Source organism: Bombus affinis, chromosome 11 (genome assembly GCF_024516045.1).
Source record: "Bombus affinis isolate iyBomAffi1 chromosome 11, iyBomAffi1.2, whole genome shotgun sequence".
Taxonomy (NCBI): Eukaryota; Metazoa; Arthropoda; class Insecta; order Hymenoptera; family Apidae; genus Bombus; species Bombus affinis.
The window spans coordinates 442,680-470,631 of NC_066354.1; the positions used below are offsets into that span (position 1 = coordinate 442,680).

Here is a 27,952-nt window from a genome sequence, read left to right on the forward strand (position 1 = left end):
GGGTACGAGATCATCGGATTGGTGGAGAGAAGTCTTCATTCGGAAAGTGAGGGAAATTGGAGTTACTGTTAATTGGTCAATTTCCATGTTGATGGTTGGGGAAAGGTGCTAGCCGCCCTTAAGAGAAAGTCGCCATCGGGTCGCGTCGTTCGTGAGAAAAATAGACTTCTCCAATTTTCCCGTAGTTGGAACAAAGGCTGTTTGTCGGTTTGAAGGACTTTCGTTAAATAGATCTTAAGATTTATAGCGGGTCCTCGGGCTAGCCGAACATGTACTGTGGAGACGCATCAACATCTGGTAATCGTCTTACTCGAAGCATAGTCTGCGTGAGGCGAGCCATGGGACAGAAACCATTGAGACATTTACCATCGCACCCTGTCCCAAGCAGTTCTTTTAAGGAGAGTTATAGAGTTACTTCCTGCCTTGGTTAAACAAAACGTTCATCCCCTTGACCGCGACTACGTTCGGCGACTGGTTGTCGCCTCGAGCCCGAGCTCACTATCATAAATCTCGAATAAGTACAGTCGGATCGAATGACAACGGTTTCCTTAATACGGCTATGGTGAAATCTAAATTACAGTACTAGGTGTCTTCCCAAAGTTCCGAGAAGAAGGCTCCGGTGCTCTTTCATCTCCGACATATATATGTCGTAAGACGATTGCCAGATGCCAACGCATCTTCACAGTATATGTTTAGCTGGGCGAGGACCCGCTACGAATATTAAATTTCAATTACACAAAGTCTCTCAAATAGACAAATAGCCTGTGCCCCAACTACGGGAAGATAAGAGAAATCTATCCTTCCACGAACGACGCTTCTCGCTAGCAACTTTCCCCAAGGACAGCTAATATCATTCTCTAACCACCAACATGGAAATTGACCAATTAACAGCAACGTCAATTTCCCTCACCCTTCGAACGAAGACTTTTCTCCGCGAATCCGATGATCTCGTGCCCTTAGACACACCCATCATAGTTTTCTTCGACAGCGTCACCGCGACGGAGACAGACTCTCTAGTGCGATCTCATCAGTAATCGACCTGTCTTTCGTATACGTAATAATTGCCCCTTGCTCTAACATACAGTGTAACTTAGACGCTAACGAAGGGTAAAGTCCGTCATCCCGTTGACCGCGGATTCGTTATTGAGCCTAGGATCATTGTCAATAGCTTCTCGAGTATCTAATTATCGCGATTACTTGTCCAATTCCATCATAGTCATATTTGCACTAGCAAATATCTCCTCTATCGCATAACGATCACGTCTAGCGCCAATAGGGATTCGTTTCACGCCCTTAACCCTAACTCTAACCTTAACGCCAACCCGACATATATATATATATAGCGTGTGCAAAAAATGACAATACAGATTATATTAGGTCATCCCATAAGTTCGTTCCGTTTTTCGAGCGGTTATATATGTTAAAATTGTTTACATACCTCTCAGTTTCATGAAAAAATGTAATCCCCCTCTCGTTGTACAACTTCTTCCCATTTTTCAAGTGCATTGGTCCCTTATCGCCGTATGTTTATAAATCGACACATGAAATGTATACATAAAAGTCAACACGAACATATGGGATGACCTAATAAAATATTAAAATGTAACGGTATAGGTATCTGTAACAATTACATATTTAGCTATAAAATTACTCAGTCAGTGATCTTTGTTAGATGTCTTCTTTTTAATCGACTCGCATCTTCTTGCTTATATCATTTTAATCCACGATTATAATAAAAATAGATAATTATAATATTAGCAAGTATGTATACCTGTACATATATAACAGAAATCAGTTGTATTGTGTTTAGTGTATCGTGGTCGAAATACAGTTTACGACTTGATACTTCAAAATGCGATAAAAATGCGTCATTCATAATAAAATATAAAATACAGATTTTTACTTGACGCAGAAGTACGTTATTCATAACAAAAACAAATGACACGTTATCAATTACATTGTTTTATCGCGTTTCTGCATGGAATATAGCAAGTATCGTCTGCACGACAACATAGCGGGGATCGTGATCGCAGAAAGATACTGAAACGTCGTTTTTACGACGCAGCGCAGGGCTATCGAAATTCAGAATACATCTTTAGACAGACATATCGTACATTTCGATAAACTTCGACATTTGGGTGTATTTAAGACGCAAATTATATTAGCAGATCCACATTCTTCGGTACTTCGTCGAATAGACCAGGACAGTGAAACATTAAAGAAAGTATAGTAACTGGGAAAAAGTTAATTTTGTAGATTCCTTTCGGGAATCGACTTTGTGCTTGTGCAAAATTTCTTCCAACTTGATAAAAATTAGAATTTAACAAAATCATCATGTCTTGGCTAATGATAGAGACCATTGGATTAATTGTCACTGTATTCATCCTGCTTTATTACTATTCTATGATAAAGTTAAACTACTGGCGAAAACGTGGTGTTAAAGGACCAAAGCCTCTTCCGTTTTTGGGTAATTTCAAGGATGTGCTTCTGGGAAAGGATTCGACTATGGACTGTTTCCAAAAAGCCTACAATGAATTTAGAGATGAACCGATGGTTGGAGTCTACGGAGGTCACGAACCGCTGTTAGTTTTAAGAGATCTGGATTTGATCAAGGATGTTCTTATTAAAGATTTTAACAAGTTTGCTCAAAGAACGCATGGCGCCGTACGAGAGGTATATGTATTAACATTTTATGTTTTACTGAAACAAATCATTAATTTTATAATTATTATGATAATTGATATATACATCTTATGAAGTAATTGAGATTTTACATGCTATATTATAATTGGGTTTATTGGAAAATTGCTCATTCTAATAAAGCTGTTGTAGCTATTAAATAAATTTTGTTAAAAGTTCCAGAATGAACAAATAAAAATAGTCAAATATACAGTATGTTTGATAGCTGGTGAAACAAATTTTGGAAAAACAAACCAAAGTAAGACAAAAGTTGGGAATATTAAAACCGTATTTGAAACTTCTGTTGTTTCAATATTTTGTCCAATTTTTCCGGTCTTATTTCTTGCAATCGCTCTAATTCATATGAAAAACAGAGACTAAGATATGAGCTGAATTACATAATAATAATAGCCTATGGACAGGCAAGAAAATCATAAATTCGATATATGAGGTTTCATGGCGTGACTGTACTTTTATTCCGCGATCTTTGCCAAAATTGATTAGTTTTATTAGCTAAAATATTGAGGTATTTTATTCTTATATTTATTGGTATTTATTTGCTTTGCAATACTTGTATTGATAGAAATCGCGTCCAATTGCTATAACACTTGCAATTATTATTGTGTGAATCACTTATTCACAGCTTGAATGAGTTGGCGTACACGTTGTTTTAAATTAGATAGAAATGAAATAAACTTTCTCACACAAATAGAAATACATTATTATTTTTAAAAATATGCTATTGGTAAAGAAGGTAAAAAGTTCAATATTTTTGTTTACGTGTGATTATACTTTATCTGTTATGACCCGTTTATTGCAAATTTCGTACTTTATAGTCAGTAATGCGACTATAATGATTTTTTACATTCTGTTTTTAAGCAAATCTTTATTTGTTAGATACATTAGTTTGTTATAAATTATAAATTCCACATACTTATTACTATATTTTGCTACGAAATGATGTATAAGTGAAAACAAACGATGTGTTTGTTCATATTAACGATACGAATAAACAACTTTTGTAATTTGCATACGTAATGTGCAAAGATACGTAAATTAAAGAGTAGTTTCAAAGAGAAAAAATTTCCCACCATTGAATTTAGAATTCAGTATTCACAAATGAATACACATTCACTATATTATTTTTAACAAATTGTTGGTGTTATACATTATTGTAACAATTATTCGTATTAGCATTTATATATATAGGGAGGGAGAGAAAAAGATGCGAAATATATTTATATTATAAATTTCCTATTATTACTTTATAGTAAAAAAGTATTATCCAAGTACATGTACCCAGAAACCGGAAGCAGTTAGATATTATAATTGAAACCATTATTTGTCATTTAAAACAATTACTAAACTTATATCAAAGTTGTATAATGAAATTATTTAAAACTTTAATGCAAATAATTATTTCTGTCAAAGTATTCACTAATCTATCGTAATCTAAATTAAATTATCTAAATTAAAGCTATCAACAACTCAAGGTTTTTGGACCTTATTAGATACTAGTCTATATCTTTGTAGATATTAACCTTTGTATATGTGCGCTTGTTGAAATTCTTGCAATAACGATGAACCGAACATATCTACTTATACGAAATTTATCAATTGCGACATTGTTATGATGTTGGTTCGTCTATTACATAACATCAACTAAATATCAATATCTTATGTAAGAGTATCTTCTTTAACCATAATAGGTACATTTTATCGTTTATTTACAGAAGTGCAAAATCTATAAAAGTACAAAATGTTTCTTATTGTTAGCAAAAATTAACGAAGATTTACCTATAATTTTGATTTTGATTCAACCTATAATATTTTGTAATTTATAGTATCAAATGGGAATCTCCGATTATACCAGAATCATTTTAATTCTTGTCGTAATCGCGTTACTTGTGGTACCTGCATTGTAGCCGCTGAATAGTCGAATAATAATATATTTATTTATATTAACTATAACCTATATAATTGTATTAATATTGTTTCCGGCTTATCTTTCATACCACATATAACAAACAAGTAAAATTCTTGTAATTTTACAGGTCGAGCCATTATCTGAGCAAATCTTCAGACTGGAAGCAGAAAGATGGAGACCTCTAAGAATCAAACTTTCACCCTTCTTCTCGTCAGGAAAGCTAAAGGAAATGTTCCATTTGATGACAGACTGTGCAAACAGTTATGATAAGTACCTAGAGAAATTAGCAGAAAAGGGCGAACCGATTGAATTTCGTGATACTGCCGCGAAATTCACCATTGACGTGATCGCTGCCTGCGCGTTTAGTATTCAGACGAATGCTATAACGGATGAGAACTGTCAGTTTCGTAAAATGGGAAAGAAAGCTCTTGACACAAACATCGAACAATTTCTCACGGATAGATTGAGGGAATATCCATTCCTATTCAGAATTTTTGGTCGCTTATTCACTGATCATGAAGTTATCAATTTCTTTGAAACAGCCACCAGAGAAGCTATGGATTACAGAATTCAGAATAATGTTCATACAAATGATGTTATCGATATTTTGGCAGATTTGAGACAACACCCCGAGAAAATTAACCTTAAAGGTAAGTTTGCAAATATGTACATAATTATTTATGCAGAATCCATATAAATATGGTAAAGTATAGAGTAAATGAGAAATTGATTTTTTATTATGTGCTAGTATAACTTGAAGTACCTGAAGATTATATAATAAAAACTAAGTTTTAAATTTTGATGATCTTTTACATATTACTGTTTAGAATTAGTGTGTCATAATATTAATTATAAGAAGAAGAAAAAATTGAAAGAGAGAGAGAGAGAGAGAGAGAGTGAGAGGGAGGGAGAGAAAGAAGATGCGAAATATATTTATATCATAAACTTCTTATTATTTTATTTATAAGGATTTAAAATGTTTTTAAACATATGCAGAACTGTATCGAATAAAAGCTGCTTTTATTGCACAAGGTAGATCTTTCACGCCGTTTGAAAACTGCAGCCCATGAAATAGGCTTAGAAATCTGTTATAATTTTTTTTACTGTAAAAAAATTTTTTTGTATTCGTTAAATATATTATAAAACCATACCTCTAAATTCAATAACCTCGTTTCTTTCTTTCTCTTCTAAAGAAAAGCACAAAAAGACGCTGTTTTAGAACATTCTAATTCAGGACACCTTCTTAAGAAGAGCACATCGAGAGGCCACAGTGATAATAAGAAACGATATTAAACACCACTTACATAGCTATATCAGTCAGAAACACGTTCAAGCAACCACCGTTAAAATACAAATTAATGGCAATTACTTCCAAACGTCAGTAGTATATGCACAACCGCGACACAAAATGGCATTACAAAAATGGGAAGAGTAATTTTAATCCTTAGGTGACAAATACATCGCAGCGGGAGACTTCAATGCAAAGCACACGATATGGGGCTCAAGAATTAACACACCTCGAAGTAGAAGACTAGAAAAATATGTTACAATACGTAATCCCAACATATTGTCCACAGGAAAACATATTGGCCGACAGATCTAAACAAAACTCCTGATTTGCTTAATTTTGCAGTTTTAAAGGGACTAAACGCGAACAAATTAAAAATAACACCCAGCCTTGAGCTTAGCTCCGATCATACACCGATAATAATAGAATAAACAAGCAAACCACAGTCGCTTTGCAATAAAACCATCAAATGGTAAATATTTAAAGAACTAATCGAGAGCAAAATCAACTGCAATATTCCACTAAAGACACCCGAACACATCGAACAGGCAATAACAACATTGACAGAAATTATAGAAGAAACAGCATGGGCAACTACTATTTATAAACCAAACAACAGGCAAATAAAAATAATTCCAACAGACGTCCATGACAAAATCAGAGAAAAAAAGAAAGCAAAAGCAAAATGGAGGAAACGTGAAAACAAAAGACATGTAAACAAACTCGCAAAGGAAATAAAAAGTGAAATAAAAGATCATAATATTAACGACTTCTCAAGATTCATAGAAACACTCTCTGCATACGAGAATGCCAACTATTCTTTATGGAAAGCCACGAACAAAATAAAGAAGCCAATAAAACTAATCCCAGCAATCAAGAAAGCAGGCAATACATGGACTAGAAGCAACAAAGAGCAAGCTGCAGAATTTTCCAACCACCTTTGTAACACATTTACTCCACATATTATTAACAACAGTAGAACCAAATGCCATTCAGACGAAGATGCGCAAAATATTAGTACTCCAACTAACAAGCACTACACCATACCTAATACAACAGCACAAGAAATTAAGGTAAATCTTGAAAAACCTTCCTCCAAAAGCATTGCGTTTAATCATAATAATATTCAACAATACTGTTCTAATCTATGGAAGCTAGCACAGATCATAATAATGTTACCTAAGCCAGGCAAAGACCCACACCAAACTGCATCATACAGGCCAATATCACTACTTCCTGTGTTTTCGAAAATACTAGAGAAAATAATATGCGATCGCCTAAAACCAACAATGGTGAAAGCAAAATTAATACCACATCACCAATTAGGATTCAGAAACAAACACAAACATGACAGAGCAAATGCACGGGCTCGTCAACGAAATTTTACTAGCGATAGAAAAGAAACAATACTGTACAGCCCTCTTCATGGACATCGAGAAAGCATTTGACAAAGTGAACCATGAAAGCCTTTTACAAACAATCAAAAAACATTTCCCTGAACAAATCCACCACTTACTCAAATCATACCTAAGCAATAGAACCTTTGTAGTAAAAATAAAGGACATATATTTTGAAGTTAAAGACATCGAGGCAGGTGTACCTCAAGGAAACGTCTTAGAACCAATGTTATATACACCATACAGGGCCAACATATCAACAGCTACCAACGGCAAAATATTGATATTTGTGGACGATACGACTGTACTAGTCAGGCACACTAATCCAGAAACAGCAGTCACGTTACTACAAGAGGATATCACTAAGATAGAAAAATGGTTGTAAGATAAAGAAATGAAAGCAAACCCCAGTAAATGTAACCATATTACATTTACACTACCAAAACGGAAACCATCAAATATCCAAATGAATGACACGCTCATGACACAAACAAGGCAAGTTAAATCCATTTCGACACACAACTTACATGCAAGTAACATACTAAATCGATTATAGACAAAACACGGATAAAAAGAAGACCGATATACTGGCTAACTAGTCGAAACTCTAAACTCAGCATGGAAAATAAACTAAAAATTTACAGAACGAGAGTAAAATCAATTTGAACGTACGGAATACCACTGGGTGACAGCAGTAATGAGTCATATAAATAAACTACAGTCGCTACAATCGAAGATATTCAGAACAACAGTCAACGCCCTATGGTATATCAGAAACGAGGATATACGCAAGGATCTAAAAATACCAACGGTTAAAAAAGAAATCGGCAAGTACACAAGAAAATACAAGGAAAAAACGGTAACACATCCAAACCAGCTGGCTGCTGAAACGTGCAAAACCCATATCAAAAGAAGGCTAAGAACAAAACATTCCACCGATCTTGTTAAAGAAATAGAAAAACTGTAAAATGGTATCCCGCTGGGGATAACCATCCACGTGTTATATAGTAATAAAGTGCTAGAAAAATTTACTAAATGCTCAGCTGGACAAATTGTAAAGCACAAAAAAAAAGAACTTGGAAAAGGCGTACGTGACTATCGTTGGTCATGGATGGCTGCGGAACATGTGTATGTGATGGGAGTACGAAAACTGTGATAAATGGATGACTCGATGGGGAAAGTTAGTTAGTTGCGAGTTGTCGATTGTAGTGAGTTGTGAATTGCAAATTGATTAGTTGTATCAATTTAGTTGTTTTAGTTGTATTACATTACTAGATTAAGAAATAACTCTAAATAGTCGTATTTTCCGGTTTCATCATTGTAAATAAATTCAACAAATAAATACGGTTACTATATTATTTACAGAAGCGGATAGTTTGTTCCTGGCATCTCAGGCTCAGCTTTTCTTCCTTGCTGGCTTCGGAAATTCCTCATTGACGATCAGCAACGCTTTGTACGAACTTGCATGGAACCAAACAGTTCAAGACAAACTCCGAGAGGAAATCCAAAGTATCTTAAAGAAATATAATGGGGAAATCACTTATGACGGAATATGCGAAATGAAATATTTAAATGCGTGCCTACTAGGTATATGTAATTGTTACAGTTTTCATTAAAACGTCATTTCATGATGGAACCTATTATTAATTCATTTGAAATTATTTTTTAATGCATTGATGCGTAATTTTTAATTCTTAATTTCCAGTTACTACCTAAAATTGAAAAATTATTATCTTTCATGGCCAAGTGTATTCAATATACCTAACTACTATATATTTATTAATAGAAACTTTAAGGAAGTATCCAGTAATCCAATGGCTGTCAAGAACAGCGATGGAAACCTACACATTCTCAGGAACAAAAGTCACCGTACCGAAGGGTCAACAAATCTTCCTACCTGTTTATGCAATTCAGAAAGACGCAGAAATCTATCCAAATCCGGAAGTGTTCGATCCTGATAGATTTTCCGATGAAAATATTAAAACCAGACATGCAATGGCTCACTTACCATTTGGAGATGGTCCAAGACACTGCAGTGGTAAGAAACGTTTTTATAAAGAAAACTAATAAAATGTTCCTAAATTATGAATTTTGAAATCAATAATTTTCAAGTGATCTTAATAATAATAATAATTTCAAATATCTTAATAGCAATATCAAATAATATTTCTTTCAGGCATACGATTGGCAAAGAAACAGTTGGAGGTAGGAATGGTCACCATCTTGTCGAAATTCAAGGTCGAAGTATGTGAGAAGACTCGCAAAGTATATAAACCTGATAAGAGACCATTGTTCCTTCTCCAACCCGCTGATGGAATATACCTGAAAATGTCGAAGGTTGCAACAGCATAAAAGCGATTATGATTATTTCATTTCTAACATATTTTAATAACTACTAAATAGCAGCAATTATTATTATATTCTATATTTCTTTCTTTTCCTTCTTTGCTCTGTATATTTATAATTCTTTTACTATATATTGACAAGTTGACTGAATAGTAACGTATCTTTTTTTATTTACAAGTATTTTACAATCAATTCTCGCATTGAGAATTTTTAGTAGATTTCTCTGGCGTGACGCAGTGACATGGCTAATTATTTATAATAAGTTAATAAACTTATCAACTTATTATAGATAGGTATAATTCATAAATAATAATATTATGAATAAGTAAATATTACTTATTAGAAAATATCTAGTTGAATCTTGTGCTTAGGTCTAACGGATAGTGTTTTTTTAAGCCTGCGGATCTGGTCCGACGTATTAAGTAATTTAGTAATTAGGGGTAATTTAGTAATTTAGTAATTTAGTAAAGTATTTTAGTAATTTAGTAATTCAGTAATAATATAATTTATTAATAATTCCGATGTTTGTTGACTCTTTTGCTATATCTATTGCTATAATTTGTTATTTCTTCTTTGACTGTGGGTATCTTGAGGTCGTGATGTATTGCTTCGTTGGTAACATATCAGGGTGCATTTATTAGGGATCTTAGCGTTTTCGATTGGAAGCGTTGAAGTATCTCAATGTTGGAATCACTTCCTGTTCCCCATGGTTGGATTCCGTAGGTCCAGACAGGTTTTATTATGGTCTTATACAGTGTAATTTTGTTCTGCATGCTTAAGTTGGAGCGTCGGCCAGTGAGCCAGTCGAATTTTTTAAGTTTATCCTTGAGTTGCTTACATTTGTCTATGATGTGCTGCATCCATGTTAATCTCCTGCCCAGAGTCATGTCCAGATATCTGATTGTGTCCTTGTTAGGAATTGCTATATTGTTAATTGTCACCTGAGAAAAGGTTTGTTTTCGTGGCATGAGGGTTTGTGGATTTATTTTCATTACTTTTGAAGCCCCATTTATGAAACCACTTTTTCATAGAGTCGAGAATTCGGTGGAGGGTGGATGAAGCAATTATTTGGTCTACGTGGGAAGCTAATAGCGCTGTGTCGTCAGAAAATGTCGCTTTAGTTATTTCTGTTGATATTGGTAAGTCGGCAGTGTAGATGGAGAATAGAAGGGGCCCGAGGACACTGCCTTGGGGTATGCTCACTTCTATTGGGAAAATTGTGGTAATGGCGTCTGCGTATTTAACTATGAATTGCCTACTGGTTAGGTAGGACTTTAGGATGGAGTAGTAAGCGTGTGGTAGGACTTTTTTAAGTTTGTAAAGAAGCCCTTCATGCCATACTTTGTCGAATACCTGTTGAATATCAAGGAATACCGCTGAGCAGTATTTTTTCTTTTCAAGGGTTTGGCTGATATTGTGTGTCATTCGGTGGATTTGCTCTATTGTGGAACGCTGCTTCCGAAAGCCGAATTGATGATCTGGCAGAGTTTTCAGATCCTCTATTAGTGGAAGGAGTCCATTCGTTAGCAACTTTTCGAATAGTTTTGACAAAGTGGGTAGAAGACTAATTGGGCGATAGGAGCTATTTCGTGTATTTGTTTTCCGGGTTTAGGGATGAGCGTAATTTGTGACGTTTTCCACGTTTTGGGATAGTATTCAAGGCGAAGAATTGCGTTGAAGATTGAAGAAATGAGTGCAATCCCTTTTGCTGGTAGTTCCTTGATTGCTTTGTTACTTATTTGATCATGTCCCGGTGCTTTCCTAGGGTTCAGACGATGGATTAATTCATTAACCTCTAGAGAGGTGAAAGGTTTAATGGGGAGAGACATTTGGAAGGGAGAATGCAGGTATTCTGTTATTTCCGGAGCGGTATTGGAGGAATGTGGTTTAAAAATGTTGGATAGGTAGTTGGCGAAGAGGTTGGCTTTTTCTATAAGGCTTCGTGTCCATCCGCCTTGCGGACAGCGAATTGGTGGGATTATTTGCGGGGGACGCATGAGTTTCCTGGGAGCCTTCCATAGTGAGTAGTTGGAGTCGGCAGAGGGGGACAAATTGACGAGGTACTTCTGGAAACAGTCATTTTTGAATTTTTTAATGATTTTGGTTAACTTCCTGGTTGCGTTGTTTAGCTTGCGTTTGTCGTCCGGTGTTCTATGGGTTTGCCATACTCTTCTTATTCTTCGTTTTTCTGTAATTTTTTTTAATATGTAATGGGGATATTCGTGTTTACTGATAGAGGTCTTAGTTGGTGTTGAGGAGCGGATGGCGTTTATTATGCTCATGTTTGGGTATTCTGTGGCAGTTTCGATATCTGTCTTTGTTTTTAGTGAGAATGAGGCAGAGGTTGAGCGGTTAAAGATTTCTCTAAAGAGGTGCCAGTGGGTGAGTTGGTTGTGAATAAGGCCATTAGGTGGGTTCTCGATTATTGCTGAACCGACTGTTGCTATTACGGGGGAGTGGTCGGAAGAGAGTTCAGTCGAGGAGTTGATTTCGACGTATCTGGGCGAGATATTTTTGGTTATGAAGAAGTCGAGTAAATCGGGGATTTTGTTAGTGTCAGTGGGCCAGTATGTGGGTTCATATGTGGTGAGGTAGTTGAGATTGTTGGTGGTTATGCTTTTCAGGAGGTTTTTGCCTCTTGCTGTGACAAGTCTGCTGCCCCATTGGGTATGTTTGGCGTTATAGTCCCCTCCAGCTATGAATCTATTGCCTATGGCGTCCAATAGGCTGTCGAAGTTCTCTTTTGCAATCGAGTGTCTGGGAGGGCAGTATACTACTGAGGTGTTGATTGTACCATGGCAGTCTTCTATTGCTACGCTTGTGGCTTGAAGGTAGTCTTTCTGGAATGATGGAAGCTCGTAGTGCTTAATGCTGGATTTGATGATGATTACGGTGCCGCCGTGTGCCTTCCACTGGGATGTTGCATATGGTAGAAGTTGTAGCCGTGTATTTTGAGGTAGTTTTTGTCGGTGAAGTGGGTTTCGGATATGAGCAATACATCGTTTTAAGAATAGTTCTAGTTCAAATTTGTGCTGAGTTAGACCGTTGGCGTTCCACAGAGCTATTCGCATTGGTTTTATTTTGCTTCTGTGCGTATGAATTTGTCCATGAAGAGTGTGAGAAGTGACAGCAAGTTGTTAATTTGCTCAGATTGCTTCTCGATAAGTTTTTCGAGTCTGGTGAAGTTGTCTGTGTTTTGTGGGGTGGGAGCACTATTTTCTTGTGTTCACTGTGGGTTTTCGAGTTGTTTACGTTTCCTTGTGTTGCCTGCGCATAGGATATTGATGGTGTGGTGAGTTTTTGAGGTCTTGGTTCCTGTATGGTAATCTCCTTGGTTCTTTGTTTTGGATACTTGATATTATGTAGCGTTTTATAGGCTGAGTATCCTTTGTAGTTCGCAGGATGCTCTCCTTGACAGTGGATGCACTTCGCGGGGGTTTCAGGGGATTTAGTGCATTGGTCAGTGGGGTGACTATCTGCACATTTTACGCACCGGAAGTTATGATTGCAGTATTTCTGCGTGTGGCCGTACCTTTGGCACCTTTTGCATTGTACTATTTCTTTCTTTACAAGAGGTGGCTCGATCTTAACTATGGAGTTCATCAGCCGGTTGACGTTGTAGATTTCTTTGTTATTTCCTTTTTGTTTTAAATCTACGAAAAATAGGGATAGGGGATTTTTTGTGACTCTATGTCTAATGTTATTGATGTTGGTTACTTCGTGGCCAAGTGTTTGAAGTTCGAACTTTTGTTCGTCTAGGTCGACTGAGTGGTGGATATTGCGTAGCACCACACGAAAAGGTCTTTCTTGCTAGAGCTGATATGTGTGGAATTTTGCATTCAAGGTTTTTAGCAACTTAGTTAATTTTCTATAGGCGTCTGGGTGGGTCGGCAGAATTTTCACGTGGTTGTTGTTAATTTTTAACTTGTAGTCCTCTTTGCTGATATCTTTTTCAATGATCCTTATCATTGTCTGAATGTCGATTACGTCGTCAATGAATATTGGCGGGGGAGGGGGAATTCTTTGGGTATGGAGATTATTTACCGTTTCGGTTGTATTCATGGAGTCTTCCGTAGTCTCCAGTATTGAGAATATGTTGAAGGTGGTCACTTGGCTCGCTGGTAGTTTAGCTTGACTCTTGTTCACATTTGTCTTGATTGGTTCCAGCTTGCGTTTTTTCGTGTGATGGTCGTTTGCAAAGAGATATGTGTTGCCTCTTTGCCACGGGGGAGGAAGAACGGCGGTGTTATAATTTAGCTCCGGAGAGCCTGTTTGGAATGTTAGGGCCATCATCGAGCTAGTTAATTCAGTATGAAAGAACTAGTCGAGAGGCTGTTAACCCTTAGCTAGGTTTGTTGGATTCGCTTTCGACAGATGGGCGTCACGTGGAGTTTTGTGAACTTCAGGGCACTGGACACACGTCTGCACGCTTCGGCACTCACCAGCAAACTGTAAGAATAGGTTTTTTTTTTATTTATTAGAATATTTACAATCAATTCTCGTTGAGAATTTTCAGTAACTTAGTTTGGCGTGATACAATGACATGGATTATAATAGCTTTATATTGTTGATTCTAGTAGGACTAAGGATTTAATCTAGTGGGTATTTTCTTTTTAGTCTGCGGATCTGGTCCGTCGTGTCCAGTAGTTGGGTGACTAGTGGGTTGTGGTGGTTGTTGACTCTTGTGTTATATCTCCTTCTGAACTTGTGTATTTCATCTTTGACTGTAGGTATCTTGAGGTCTCGGTGGATTGTTTCGTTGGTAACATACCAGGGTGCATTTAATAGGGATCTTAGCGTTTTCGATTGGAAGCGTTGGAGTATTTCAATGTTGGAGTTACTTGCTGTTCCCCATAGTTGGATTCCGTAGGTCCAGACAGGTTTTATTGCGGCCTTGTAGAGGGTTATTTTGTTCTGTATGTTTAGTTTGAAGCGTCGGCCCGCGAGCCAATAGAATTTTCTTAGTTTTTCCTTTAATTGCTTTGATTTCTCTGAGATACGTTTTTTCCAAGTTAGCCTCCGGTCCAGGGTCATGCCCAGGTATCTTACGGAGTCCTTGCTTGGGATTATTGTGTTGTTAATGGTGACCTGGGGGCAGGTTTGTTTTCGGAGCGTGAAGGTTACATGGGAGGATTTTTTTTCGTTTATTTTAAAACCCCATTTTTGGAACCACTTTTCCATGGAGTCGAGACTTCGCTGGAGAGTGGATGAGCCAATTGCCAGGTCTGCGTGGGTAGCTAATAGTGCTGTGTCGTCGGCAAATGTTGCTATTGTTACCTCGTGTGATATGGGTAAGTCGGGAGTGTAGATGGAGAATAGTAGGGGTCCGAGGACACTACCTTGCGGTATGCCGGATTCTATTGGGAATGTTGCGGAAGTGGCGCCTAGACATTTAACTATGAATTGTCTGTTGGTAAGGTAGGATTTTAAGATGGAGTAGTATGGGTGGGGTAGGATTTTTTTAAGCTTGTAGAGTAGCCCTTCATGCCATACTTTATCGAATGCCTGTTGGATGTCTAGGAATACGGCTGAGCAGTATTTTTTCTTTTCAAGGGTTTGGCTGATCATGTGGGTTATGCGGTGGATTTGCTCTACTGTTGAGTGTTGTTTTCGGAAGCCGAATTGGTGATCTGGGAGAGTTTTCAATTCTTCTAGGAGTGGAAGGAGACGATTCGTGAGCATCCTCTCGAATAGTTTAGACAGGGTAGGCAAGAGACTGATTGGGCGATAGGAGCTGGCTTCATATATTGGTTTACCGGGTTTGGGGATGAGGGTGATTAGTGAGATTTTCCACGCCTTAGGAAAGCGTTCAAGGCGGAGGATGGCGTTAAAGATTGATGCGATGAGTGCGATCCCTTTTATGGGGAGTTCCTTGATTGCTTTATTTCCTATTAGGTCGTGACCTGCTGCTTTCTCGGGGTTTAGGCGACTGATTGCTTCTATGATCTCTGCAGAAGTGAAGGGTTGAATAGGAGGGGACATTTGGAAGGGAGTGTGCAGGTATTCGGTGACGTCCGCTGCAGCTATGGAGGAATGGGGTTGGAATACTTCAGTCAAGTGTTTAGCAAATAGGTTGGCTTTTTCTATAGGGCTACGCGCCCATCCACCCTGCGGGCGGCGGATTGGAGGTATTATTTGTGGGGGGCGCGTGAGTTTCCTGGAGGCTTTCCATAGTAAGTAGTTTGAGTCGGCTGTGGGGGACAGGCTGGCGAGATATTTGTGAAAGCGGTCGTTATTGTAGTTCTTTATGGTTTTGGATAGTTCTCTAGTTGCGTTGTTTAGTTTGCGTTTGTCCTCCGGTGTTCTATGGGTCTGCCATACCCTTCTTAGTCTACGTTTTTCTGCTATTTTTTTTAATATGTACTGGGGGTATTCGTGATTGCTGATGGACGTTTTTGCCTGTGTGGAGACGCGGATAGCGTTTATTATGCTCGCATTTAGGTATTCCGTGGCTGCTTCGATTTCGTCATTGGTTTTTAGTGAGGTTGAGGCTGAAGTTGTGCGGGTAAAGACTTCTCTAAAGAGCTGCCAGTTGGTGTGTTGGTTATGAATGGAGCCATTAGGTGTATTCTCGATGATAGTTGAACTGACTGTTACTATCACGGGGGAATGATCAGAGGAGAGATCGGCCGAGGAATTGATTTGGACGTGTCTTGGCGAGATATTTTTGGTTATGAAGAAATCAAGGAAATCGGGTATTTTGTTTGTGTCGGTGGGCCAGTGTGTGGGTTCGTATGTGGTAAGGTAGTTGAGGTTGTTGGTTATTATGCTGTTGAGGAGGTTTTTGCCTCTTACTGTAACCAGTCTGCTACCCCATTGGGTGTGTTTAGCGTTGTAGTCTCCTCCGGCTATGAATCTGTTGCCCAGGGTGTCCAGGAAGTGGTCAAAGTCTTCTTTGGCGATGGAGTGTCTGGGAGGGCAGTATACAGCTGAGGTGGTGATTGTACCATGACAGTCTTCTATTGCTACGTTTGTTGCTTGGAGGTAGTCTTTCTGGAATGTTTGAAGTTCGTAGTGCTTGATGTTTGACTTGATTATGATTCCGGTGCCGCCGTGAGCCTTTCCGCTGGGGTGTTGGGTGTGATAGAAGTTGTAGCCGTGTATTTTGAGGTAGTTTTTGTCGGTGAAGTGGGTTTCGGATATGAGCATAACATCGATTTGCTGTTGTTTTAAGAATAGTTCTAGTTCGGATTTGTGCTGAGCTAGACCGTTGGCGTTCCACAGAGCTATTCGCATTGGTTTTATTTTGTGTCGGGGCGTATTAGTTTATCCATGATGAATGTTAATAGCGATAGCAAATTGTTTATTTGCTCTGATTGTTTTTCTATTAGCTTTTCAAGCCTTGAGACGTTGTCTGTATTAGGTGGGTTGGGGGCACTATTTTGGGGAGGATCCCTGTGGCTATTTGGTGTATTTTGAGTGCCTTGTACCGCTTGGGCATAGGAGTTTGAGGGAGTGGTGAGTTTGATAGGGCTGGGTGTTTGATTGGTTGGGGGGATTGGGATTACGGTGGATTTCGGCGAGCTGGGTGTTTGGTAATTTTCCTCTTTTGTTCTAAGTTTGGGGTATTTGCTTGAGTACAGGGTTTTGTAGGCTGAGCAGCCTTTGTAGTTGGCAGGATGATCACCTTGACAGTGGATGCACTTCGCTGGGGTTTCCGGTGATTTCCTGCACTGGTCGGTGGGGTGTGTACCTGCACATTTGACGCAGCGGAAGGTGTGGTTGCAGTATTTCTGTGTGTGCCCATATCTTTGGCACCTTTTGCATTGGACTATCTCCTTTTTGGTTTGCGGTGGTTCGAATTTAACGATGGCGTTCATTAGGCGACTGATATTGTAGATTTCCTTGTTGTTTGGTTTCTGTTTTAAATCAATGAAAAATAGGGATAGCGGGTCTTTTGTGACTCTATGCCTTATATTGCTGACATTGGTGACTTCGTGGCCGAGTTTCGATAGTTCTATTTTTAGTTCGTCGATGTCTGCGGAGTGGTGAATGTTTCGTAGCACCACCCGAAAAGGTCTTTCTTCTTTGAGTTGGTAGGTGTGGAAGTTGGCGTTCAGGGCCCGGAGTGTCTTGGTGAGCTTCCTGTAAGCTTCTGGATTTGTCGGCAGGATTTTTACTTGATTGTTGGTTATCTTCAGGTTATAGTCCTCCTTGGAGATATCTCTCTCTAAGGACTTGGTCATTGTCTGGATGTCGATGACATCATTAACAAATATTGGTGGGGGAGGAGGGCTTCTCTGTGCTTGTTGGTTTGGTGGCGGGCCTGCGATTTCCATGGCGTTGTTTGTGGATTCAAGTATTGCGAACCTATTGTGGGTGTTGAATTGTGTTGTTTGCTGTTGGTTTGAGTTTGTATTTGGTGGTTCAATTTTACGTTTTTTCGCCTTATTGGCATCGTTGGCGCGTGGAGATCTGCTGCACTTCTGCCACGGGGGGAGTAGTGCGGGGTAGTTGTAAGTTTGCGTGGGCGAGCCTGGTGGTGAATGCTGGGCCATCATCGAGCTAGCTATTTCAATATAAATAACTAGTCGTGAGGCTATGAGGCAAGGTTCGGGTAGGGGTTAGCTGCGTAGGCTTTTCTTCTCTCTGGCGGATAGGAAACACTTGGAAGGATAGGAGCACGTTATGTTCACTTTCGACGGTTGGGTGACACGTGTTGTTTTCGAACTTCACTGGGCACTAGAGACACGTCTGTACGCTTCGGCACTCAACAGCGAACTGGAGCCCAAGCTCACTATCATAAATCTCAAATAAGTGCAGTCAAATCGAATGACAACAGTTTCTTAGTGCGGCTATGGTGAAATCTGGATTACAGCACTAAGGGGTCCTCCCAACGCTCCAAAGGGGAGGCTCCGGTGTTCTTTCATCTCCGACATATATATATGTCGGGTTGGCATTAAGATTAGAGTTAGGGTTAAGGGCGTGAAACGAATCCCTATTGGCGCTAGACGTGATCATTATGCAATAGAGGAGATATTTACTAGTGCAAATATGACTATGATGGAATTAGACAAGTAATCGCGATAATTAGATACTCGAGAAGCTAATGACAATGATCCTAGGCTCAATAACGAATCCACGGTCAACGGGATGACGAACTCTACTCTTCTTTAGCGTCTAAGTTGTACTCAATGTTAATGCATGGGGCAATCGCTACGTATCTGAGAGTTACTTGAATCGTCGTCGAGATCGTACCGGAGAGTAACTCTCCGTCTCGACGATGCCGTCGAGGAAAACTATAATGGGTGGGTCTAAGGACATGAGATCCTCGGATTCGTCAAAGAAAGCTTTCGTTCCAAAGGTGAAGGAAATTAGCGCTGTTCCTAATTGGTTGATCTCCATATCGGCGTTTTGAAAGAGAAGCTGGCCGCCCTAGAGGGGAGGTTGTTGATGGGGGGCATCGCTCGTGGAAGATAGGTTTCTCCTATCTTCCCGTAGTTGCAACAAAGACTGCTTGTCTATATGAAGGACTTTGCTTGACTAAATCTTAAGATTTATTGCGGGTCCTCACGTTAGCTAAACATATACTGCGGAGGTATGTTGACATCTGGAGATCATCTTACCCGGAGTATAGAATCTGCGTGTGGCGAGCCACGGGACAGAAACCATTGAAATATTTACTGCCGCGTGTCGCTACGACTATTTCTTTTAAGGAGAGGTATAGAGTTACTCTGTGCCTTTGTTAGATAAAACGTTCATCCCTTGACCGTGGCTACGTTCGGCGACTGGTTGTCGCCTCGAGCCCGAGCTCACTATCATAAATATCGAACAATCGGGGTGACATTTGTTTAATCCAAATTACGACATTACGGTATTTCCGAGAATCCAAGGAGAGGTTCCGGTGTTTTTCCATCTCCGACATATATATATAGCGTGTGCAAAAAATGACAATACAGATTATATTAGGTCATCCCATAAGTTCGTTCCGTTTTTCGAGCGGTTATATATGTTAAAATTGTTTACATACCTCTCAGTTTCATGAAAAAATGTAATCCCCCTCTCGTTGTACAACTTCTTCCCATTTTTCAAGTGCATTGGTCCCTTATCGCCGTATGTTTATAAATCGACACATGAAATGTATACATAAAAGTCAACACGAACATATGGGATGACCTAATAAAATATTAAAATGTAACGGTATAGGTATCTGTAACAATTACATATTTAGCTATAAAATTACTCAGTCAGTGATCTTTGTTAGATGTCTTCTTTTTAATCGACTCGCATCTTCTTGCTTATATCATTTTAATCCACGATTATAATAAAAATAGATAATTATAATATTAGCAAGTATGTATACCTGTACATATATAACAGAAATCAGTTGTATTGTGTTTAGTGTATCGTGGTCGAAATACAGTTTACGACTTGATACTTCAAAATGCGATAAAAATGCGTCATTCATAATAAAATATAAAATACAGATTTTTACTTGACGCAGAAGTACGTTATTCATAACAAAAACAAATGACACGTTATCAATTACATTGTTTTATCGCGTTTCTGCATGGAATATAGCAAGTATCGTCTGCACGACAACATAGCGGGGATCGTGATCGCAGAAAGATACTGAAACGTCGTTTTTACGACGCAGCGCAGGGCTATCGAAATTCAGAATACATCTTTAGACAGACATATCGTACATTTCGATAAACTTCGACATTTGGGTGTATTTAAGACGCAAATTATATTAGCAGATCCACATTCTTCGGTACTTCGTCGAATAGACCAGGACAGTGAAACATTAAAGAAAGTATAGTAACTGGGAAAAAGTTAATTTTGTAGATTCCTTTCGGGAATCGACTTTGTGCTTGTGCAAAATTTCTTCCAACTTGATAAAAATTAGAATTTAACAAAATCATCATGTCTTGGCTAATGATAGAGACCATTGGATTAATTGTCACTGTATTCATCCTGCTTTATTACTATTCTATGATAAAGTTAAACTACTGGCGAAAACGTGGTGTTAAAGGACCAAAGCCTCTTCCGTTTTTGGGTAATTTCAAGGATGTGCTTCTGGGAAAGGATTCGACTATGGACTGTTTCCAAAAAGCCTACAATGAATTTAGAGATGAACCGATGGTTGGAGTCTACGGAGGTCACGAACCGCTGTTAGTTTTAAGAGATCTGGATTTGATCAAGGATGTTCTTATTAAAGATTTTAACAAGTTTGCTCAAAGAACGCATGGCGCCGTACGAGAGGTATATGTATTAACATTTTATGTTTTACTGAAACAAATCATTAATTTTATAATTATTATGATAATTGATATATACATCTTATGAAGTAATTGAGATTTTACATGCTATATTATAATTGGGTTTATTGGAAAATTGCTCATTCTAATAAAGCTGTTGTAGCTATTAAATAAATTTTGTTAAAAGTTCCAGAATGAACAAATAAAAATAGTCAAATATACAGTATGTTTGATAGCTGGTGAAACAAATTTTGGAAAAACAAACCAAAGTAAGACAAAAGTTGGGAATATTAAAACCGTATTTGAAACTTCTGTTGTTTCAATATTTTGTCCAATTTTTCCGGTCTTATTTCTTGCAATCGCTCTAATTCATATGAAAAACAGAGACTAAGATATGAGCTGAATTACATAATAATAATAGCCTATGGACAGGCAAGAAAATCATAAATTCGATATATGAGGTTTCATGGCGTGACTGTACTTTTATTCCGCGATCTTTGCCAAAATTGATTAGTTTTATTAGCTAAAATATTGAGGTATTTTATTCTTATATTTATTGGTATTTATTTGCTTTGCAATACTTGTATTGATAGAAATCGCGTCCAATTGCTATAACACTTGCAATTATTATTGTGTGAATCACTTATTCACAGCTTGAATGAGTTGGCGTACACGTTGTTTTAAATTAGATAGAAATGAAATAAACTTTCTCACACAAATAGAAATACATTATTATTTTTAAAAATATGCTATTGGTAAAGAAGGTAAAAAGTTCAATATTTTTGTTTACGTGTGATTATACTTTATCTGTTATGACCCGTTTATTGCAAATTTCGTACTTTATAGTCAGTAATGCGACTATAATGATTTTTTACATTCTGTTTTTAAGCAAATCTTTATTTGTTAGATACATTAGTTTGTTATAAATTATAAATTCCACATACTTATTACTATATTTTGCTACGAAATGATGTATAAGTGAAAACAAACGATGTGTTTGTTCATATTAACGATACGAATAAACAACTTTTGTAATTTGCATACGTAATGTGCAAAGATACGTAAATTAAAGAGTAGTTTCAAAGAGAAAAAATTTCCCACCATTGAATTTAGAATTCAGTATTCACAAATGAATACACATTCACTATATTATTTTTAACAAATTGTTGGTGTTATACATTATTGTAACAATTATTCGTATTAGCATTTATATATATAGGGAGGGAGAGAAAAAGATGCGAAATATATTTATATTATAAATTTCCTATTATTACTTTATAGTAAAAAAGTATTATCCAAGTACATGTACCCAGAAACCGGAAGCAGTTAGATATTATAATTGAAACCATTATTTGTCATTTAAAACAATTACTAAACTTATATCAAAGTTGTATAATGAAATTATTTAAAACTTTAATGCAAATAATTATTTCTGTCAAAGTATTCACTAATCTATCGTAATCTAAATTAAATTATCTAAATTAAAGCTATCAACAACTCAAGGTTTTTGGACCTTATTAGATACTAGTCTATATCTTTGTAGATATTAACCTTTGTATATGTGCGCTTGTTGAAATTCTTGCAATAACGATGAACCGAACATATCTACTTATACGAAATTTATCAATTGCGACATTGTTATGATGTTGGTTCGTCTATTACATAACATCAACTAAATATCAATATCTTATGTAAGAGTATCTTCTTTAACCATAATAGGTACATTTTATCGTTTATTTACAGAAGTGCAAAATCTATAAAAGTACAAAATGTTTCTTATTGTTAGCAAAAATTAACGAAGATTTACCTATAATTTTGATTTTGATTCAACCTATAATATTTTGTAATTTATAGTATCAAATGGGAATCTCCGATTATACCAGAATCATTTTAATTCTTGTCGTAATCGCGTTACTTGTGGTACCTGCATTGTAGCCGCTGAATAGTCGAATAATAATATATTTATTTATATTAACTATAACCTATATAATTGTATTAATATTGTTTCCGGCTTATCTTTCATACCACATATAACAAACAAGTAAAATTCTTGTAATTTTACAGGTCGAGCCATTATCTGAGCAAATCTTCAGACTGGAAGCAGAAAGATGGAGACCTCTAAGAATCAAACTTTCACCCTTCTTCTCGTCAGGAAAGCTAAAGGAAATGTTCCATTTGATGACAGACTGTGCAAACAGTTATGATAAGTACCTAGAGAAATTAGCAGAAAAGGGCGAACCGATTGAATTTCGTGATACTGCCGCGAAATTCACCATTGACGTGATCGCTGCCTGCGCGTTTAGTATTCAGACGAATGCTATAACGGATGAGAACTGTCAGTTTCGTAAAATGGGAAAGAAAGCTCTTGACACAAACATCGAACAATTTCTCACGGATAGATTGAGGGAATATCCATTCCTATTCAGAATTTTTGGTCGCTTATTCACTGATCATGAAGTTATCAATTTCTTTGAAACAGCCACCAGAGAAGCTATGGATTACAGAATTCAGAATAATGTTCATACAAATGATGTTATCGATATTTTGGCAGATTTGAGACAACACCCCGAGAAAATTAACCTTAAAGGTAAGTTTGCAAATATGTACATAATTATTTATGCAGAATCCATATAAATATGGTAAAGTATAGAGTAAATGAGAAATTGATTTTTTATTATGTGCTAGTATAACTTGAAGTACCTGAAGATTATATAATAAAAACTAAGTTTTAAATTTTGATGATCTTTTACATATTACTGTTTAGAATTAGTGTGTCATAATATTAATTATAAGAAGAAGAAAAAATTGAAAGAGAGAGAGAGAGAGAGAGAGAGTGAGAGGGAGGGAGAGAAAGAAGATGCGAAATATATTTATATCATAAACTTCTTATTATTTTATTTATAAGGATTTAAAATGTTTTTAAACATATGCAGAACTGTATCGAATAAAAGCTGCTTTTATTGCACAAGGTAGATCTTTCACGCCGTTTGAAAACTGCAGCCCATGAAATAGGCTTAGAAATCTGTTATAATTTTTTTTACTGTAAAAAAATTTTTTTGTATTCGTTAAATATATTATAAAACCATACCTCTAAATTCAATAACCTCGTTTCTTTCTTTCTCTTCTAAAGAAAAGCACAAAAAGACGCTGTTTTAGAACATTCTAATTCAGGACACCTTCTTAAGAAGAGCACATCGAGAGGCCACAGTGATAATAAGAAACGATATTAAACACCACTTACATAGCTATATCAGTCAGAAACACGTTCAAGCAACCACCGTTAAAATACAAATTAATGGCAATTACTTCCAAACGTCAGTAGTATATGCACAACCGCGACACAAAATGGCATTACAAAAATGGGAAGAGTAATTTTAATCCTTAGGTGACAAATACATCGCAGCGGGAGACTTCAATGCAAAGCACACGATATGGGGCTCAAGAATTAACACACCTCGAAGTAGAAGACTAGAAAAATATGTTACAATACGTAATCCCAACATATTGTCCACAGGAAAACATATTGGCCGACAGATCTAAACAAAACTCCTGATTTGCTTAATTTTGCAGTTTTAAAGGGACTAAACGCGAACAAATTAAAAATAACACCCAGCCTTGAGCTTAGCTCCGATCATACACCGATAATAATAGAATAAACAAGCAAACCACAGTCGCTTTGCAATAAAACCATCAAATGGTAAATATTTAAAGAACTAATCGAGAGCAAAATCAACTGCAATATTCCACTAAAGACACCCGAACACATCGAACAGGCAATAACAACATTGACAGAAATTATAGAAGAAACAGCATGGGCAACTACTATTTATAAACCAAACAACAGGCAAATAAAAATAATTCCAACAGACGTCCATGACAAAATCAGAGAAAAAAAGAAAGCAAAAGCAAAATGGAGGAAACGTGAAAACAAAAGACATGTAAACAAACTCGCAAAGGAAATAAAAAGTGAAATAAAAGATCATAATATTAACGACTTCTCAAGATTCATAGAAACACTCTCTGCATACGAGAATGCCAACTATTCTTTATGGAAAGCCACGAACAAAATAAAGAAGCCAATAAAACTAATCCCAGCAATCAAGAAAGCAGGCAATACATGGACTAGAAGCAACAAAGAGCAAGCTGCAGAATTTTCCAACCACCTTTGTAACACATTTACTCCACATATTATTAACAACAGTAGAACCAAATGCCATTCAGACGAAGATGCGCAAAATATTAGTACTCCAACTAACAAGCACTACACCATACCTAATACAACAGCACAAGAAATTAAGGTAAATCTTGAAAAACCTTCCTCCAAAAGCATTGCGTTTAATCATAATAATATTCAACAATACTGTTCTAATCTATGGAAGCTAGCACAGATCATAATAATGTTACCTAAGCCAGGCAAAGACCCACACCAAACTGCATCATACAGGCCAATATCACTACTTCCTGTGTTTTCGAAAATACTAGAGAAAATAATATGCGATCGCCTAAAACCAACAATGGTGAAAGCAAAATTAATACCACATCACCAATTAGGATTCAGAAACAAACACAAACATGACAGAGCAAATGCACGGGCTCGTCAACGAAATTTTACTAGCGATAGAAAAGAAACAATACTGTACAGCCCTCTTCATGGACATCGAGAAAGCATTTGACAAAGTGAACCATGAAAGCCTTTTACAAACAATCAAAAAACATTTCCCTGAACAAATCCACCACTTACTCAAATCATACCTAAGCAATAGAACCTTTGTAGTAAAAATAAAGGACATATATTTTGAAGTTAAAGACATCGAGGCAGGTGTACCTCAAGGAAACGTCTTAGAACCAATGTTATATACACCATACAGGGCCAACATATCAACAGCTACCAACGGCAAAATATTGATATTTGTGGACGATACGACTGTACTAGTCAGGCACACTAATCCAGAAACAGCAGTCACGTTACTACAAGAGGATATCACTAAGATAGAAAAATGGTTGTAAGATAAAGAAATGAAAGCAAACCCCAGTAAATGTAACCATATTACATTTACACTACCAAAACGGAAACCATCAAATATCCAAATGAATGACACGCTCATGACACAAACAAGGCAAGTTAAATCCATTTCGACACACAACTTACATGCAAGTAACATACTAAATCGATTATAGACAAAACACGGATAAAAAGAAGACCGATATACTGGCTAACTAGTCGAAACTCTAAACTCAGCATGGAAAATAAACTAAAAATTTACAGAACGAGAGTAAAATCAATTTGAACGTACGGAATACCACTGGGTGACAGCAGTAATGAGTCATATAAATAAACTACAGTCGCTACAATCGAAGATATTCAGAACAACAGTCAACGCCCTATGGTATATCAGAAACGAGGATATACGCAAGGATCTAAAAATACCAACGGTTAAAAAAGAAATCGGCAAGTACACAAGAAAATACAAGGAAAAAACGGTAACACATCCAAACCAGCTGGCTGCTGAAACGTGCAAAACCCATATCAAAAGAAGGCTAAGAACAAAACATTCCACCGATCTTGTTAAAGAAATAGAAAAACTGTAAAATGGTATCCCGCTGGGGATAACCATCCACGTGTTATATAGTAATAAAGTGCTAGAAAAATTTACTAAATGCTCAGCTGGACAAATTGTAAAGCACAAAAAAAAAAGAACTTGGAAAAGGCGTACGTGACTATCGTTGGTCATGGATGGCTGCGGAACATGTGTATGTGATGGGAGTACGAAAACTGTGATAAATGGATGACTCGATGGGGAAAGTTAGTTAGTTGCGAGTTGTCGATTGTAGTGAGTTGTGAATTGCAAATTGATTAGTTGTATCAATTTAGTTGTTTTAGTTGTATTACATTACTAGATTAAGAAATAACTCTAAATAGTCGTATTTTCCGGTTTCATCATTGTAAATAAATTCAACAAATAAATACGGTTACTATATTATTTACAGAAGCGGATAGTTTGTTCCTGGCATCTCAGGCTCAGCTTTTCTTCCTTGCTGGCTTCGGAAATTCCTCATTGACGATCAGCAACGCTTTGTACGAACTTGCATGGAACCAAACAGTTCAAGACAAACTCCGAGAGGAAATCCAAAGTATCTTAAAGAAATATAATGGGGAAATCACTTATGACGGAATATGCGAAATGAAATATTTAAATGCGTGCCTACTAGGTATATGTAATTGTTACAGTTTTCATTAAAACGTCATTTCATGATGGAATCTATTATTAATTCATTTGAAATTATTTTTTAATGCATTGATGCGTAATTTTTAATTCTTAATTTCCAGTTACTACCTAAAATTGAAAAATTATTATCTTTCATGGCCAAGTGTATTCAATATACCTAACTACTATATATTTATTAATAGAAACTTTAAGGAAGTATCCAGTAATCCAATGGCTGTCAAGAACAGCGATGGAAACCTACACATTCTCAGGAACAAAAGTCACCGTACCGAAGGGTCAACAAATCTTCCTACCTGTTTATGCAATTCAGAAAGACGCAGAAATCTATCCAAATCCGGAAGTGTTCGATCCTGATAGATTTTCCGATGAAAATATTAAAACCAGACATGCAATGGCTCACTTACCATTTGGAGATGGTCCAAGACACTGCAGTGGTAAGAAACGTTTTTATAAAGAAAACTAATAAAATGTTCCTAAATTATGAATTTTGAAATCAATAATTTTCAAGTGATCTTAATAATAATAATAATTTCAAATATCTTAATAGCAATATCAAATAATATTTCTTTCAGGCATACGATTGGCAAAGAAACAGTTGGAGGTAGGAATGGTCACCATCTTGTCGAAATTCAAGGTCGAAGTATGTGAGAAGACTCGCAAAGTATATAAACCTGATAAGAGACCATTGTTCCTTCTCCAACCCGCTGATGGAATATACCTGAAAATGTCGAAGGTTGCAACAGCATAAAAGCGATTATGATTATTTCATTTCTAACATATTTTAATAACTACTAAATAGCAGCAATTATTATTATATTCTATATTTCTTTCTTTTCCTTCTTTGCTCTGTATATTTATAATTCTTTTACTATATATTGACAAGTTGA

At 36.8% G+C, this 27,952-nt stretch overlaps 2 protein-coding genes across 2 annotated transcripts; both read left to right on the forward strand.

Annotated features, from left to right (window-relative positions):
* The first annotated feature begins 2,139 nt into the window (after window positions 1–2,139).
* Window positions 2,140–9,711, forward strand: LOC126922059 (cytochrome P450 6B1-like). Its single transcript, XM_050734255.1, has 5 exons — window positions 2,140–2,673; window positions 4,734–5,256; window positions 8,657–8,878; window positions 9,078–9,329; window positions 9,468–9,711. The coding sequence occupies exons 1-5, from the start codon at window positions 2,335–2,337 to the stop codon at window positions 9,641–9,643; spliced, it is 1,512 nt and encodes a 503-aa protein (XP_050590212.1). The 5' UTR covers window positions 2,140–2,334; the 3' UTR covers window positions 9,644–9,711.
* Window positions 9,712–20,308: 10,597 nt separating this feature from the next.
* On the forward strand, window positions 20,309–27,881 carry LOC126922060 (cytochrome P450 6B1-like). Its single transcript, XM_050734256.1, has 5 exons — window positions 20,309–20,842; window positions 22,903–23,425; window positions 26,827–27,048; window positions 27,248–27,499; window positions 27,638–27,881. The coding sequence occupies exons 1-5, from the start codon at window positions 20,504–20,506 to the stop codon at window positions 27,811–27,813; spliced, it is 1,512 nt and encodes a 503-aa protein (XP_050590213.1). The 5' UTR covers window positions 20,309–20,503; the 3' UTR covers window positions 27,814–27,881.
* Window positions 27,882–27,952: the final 71 nt, after the last annotated feature.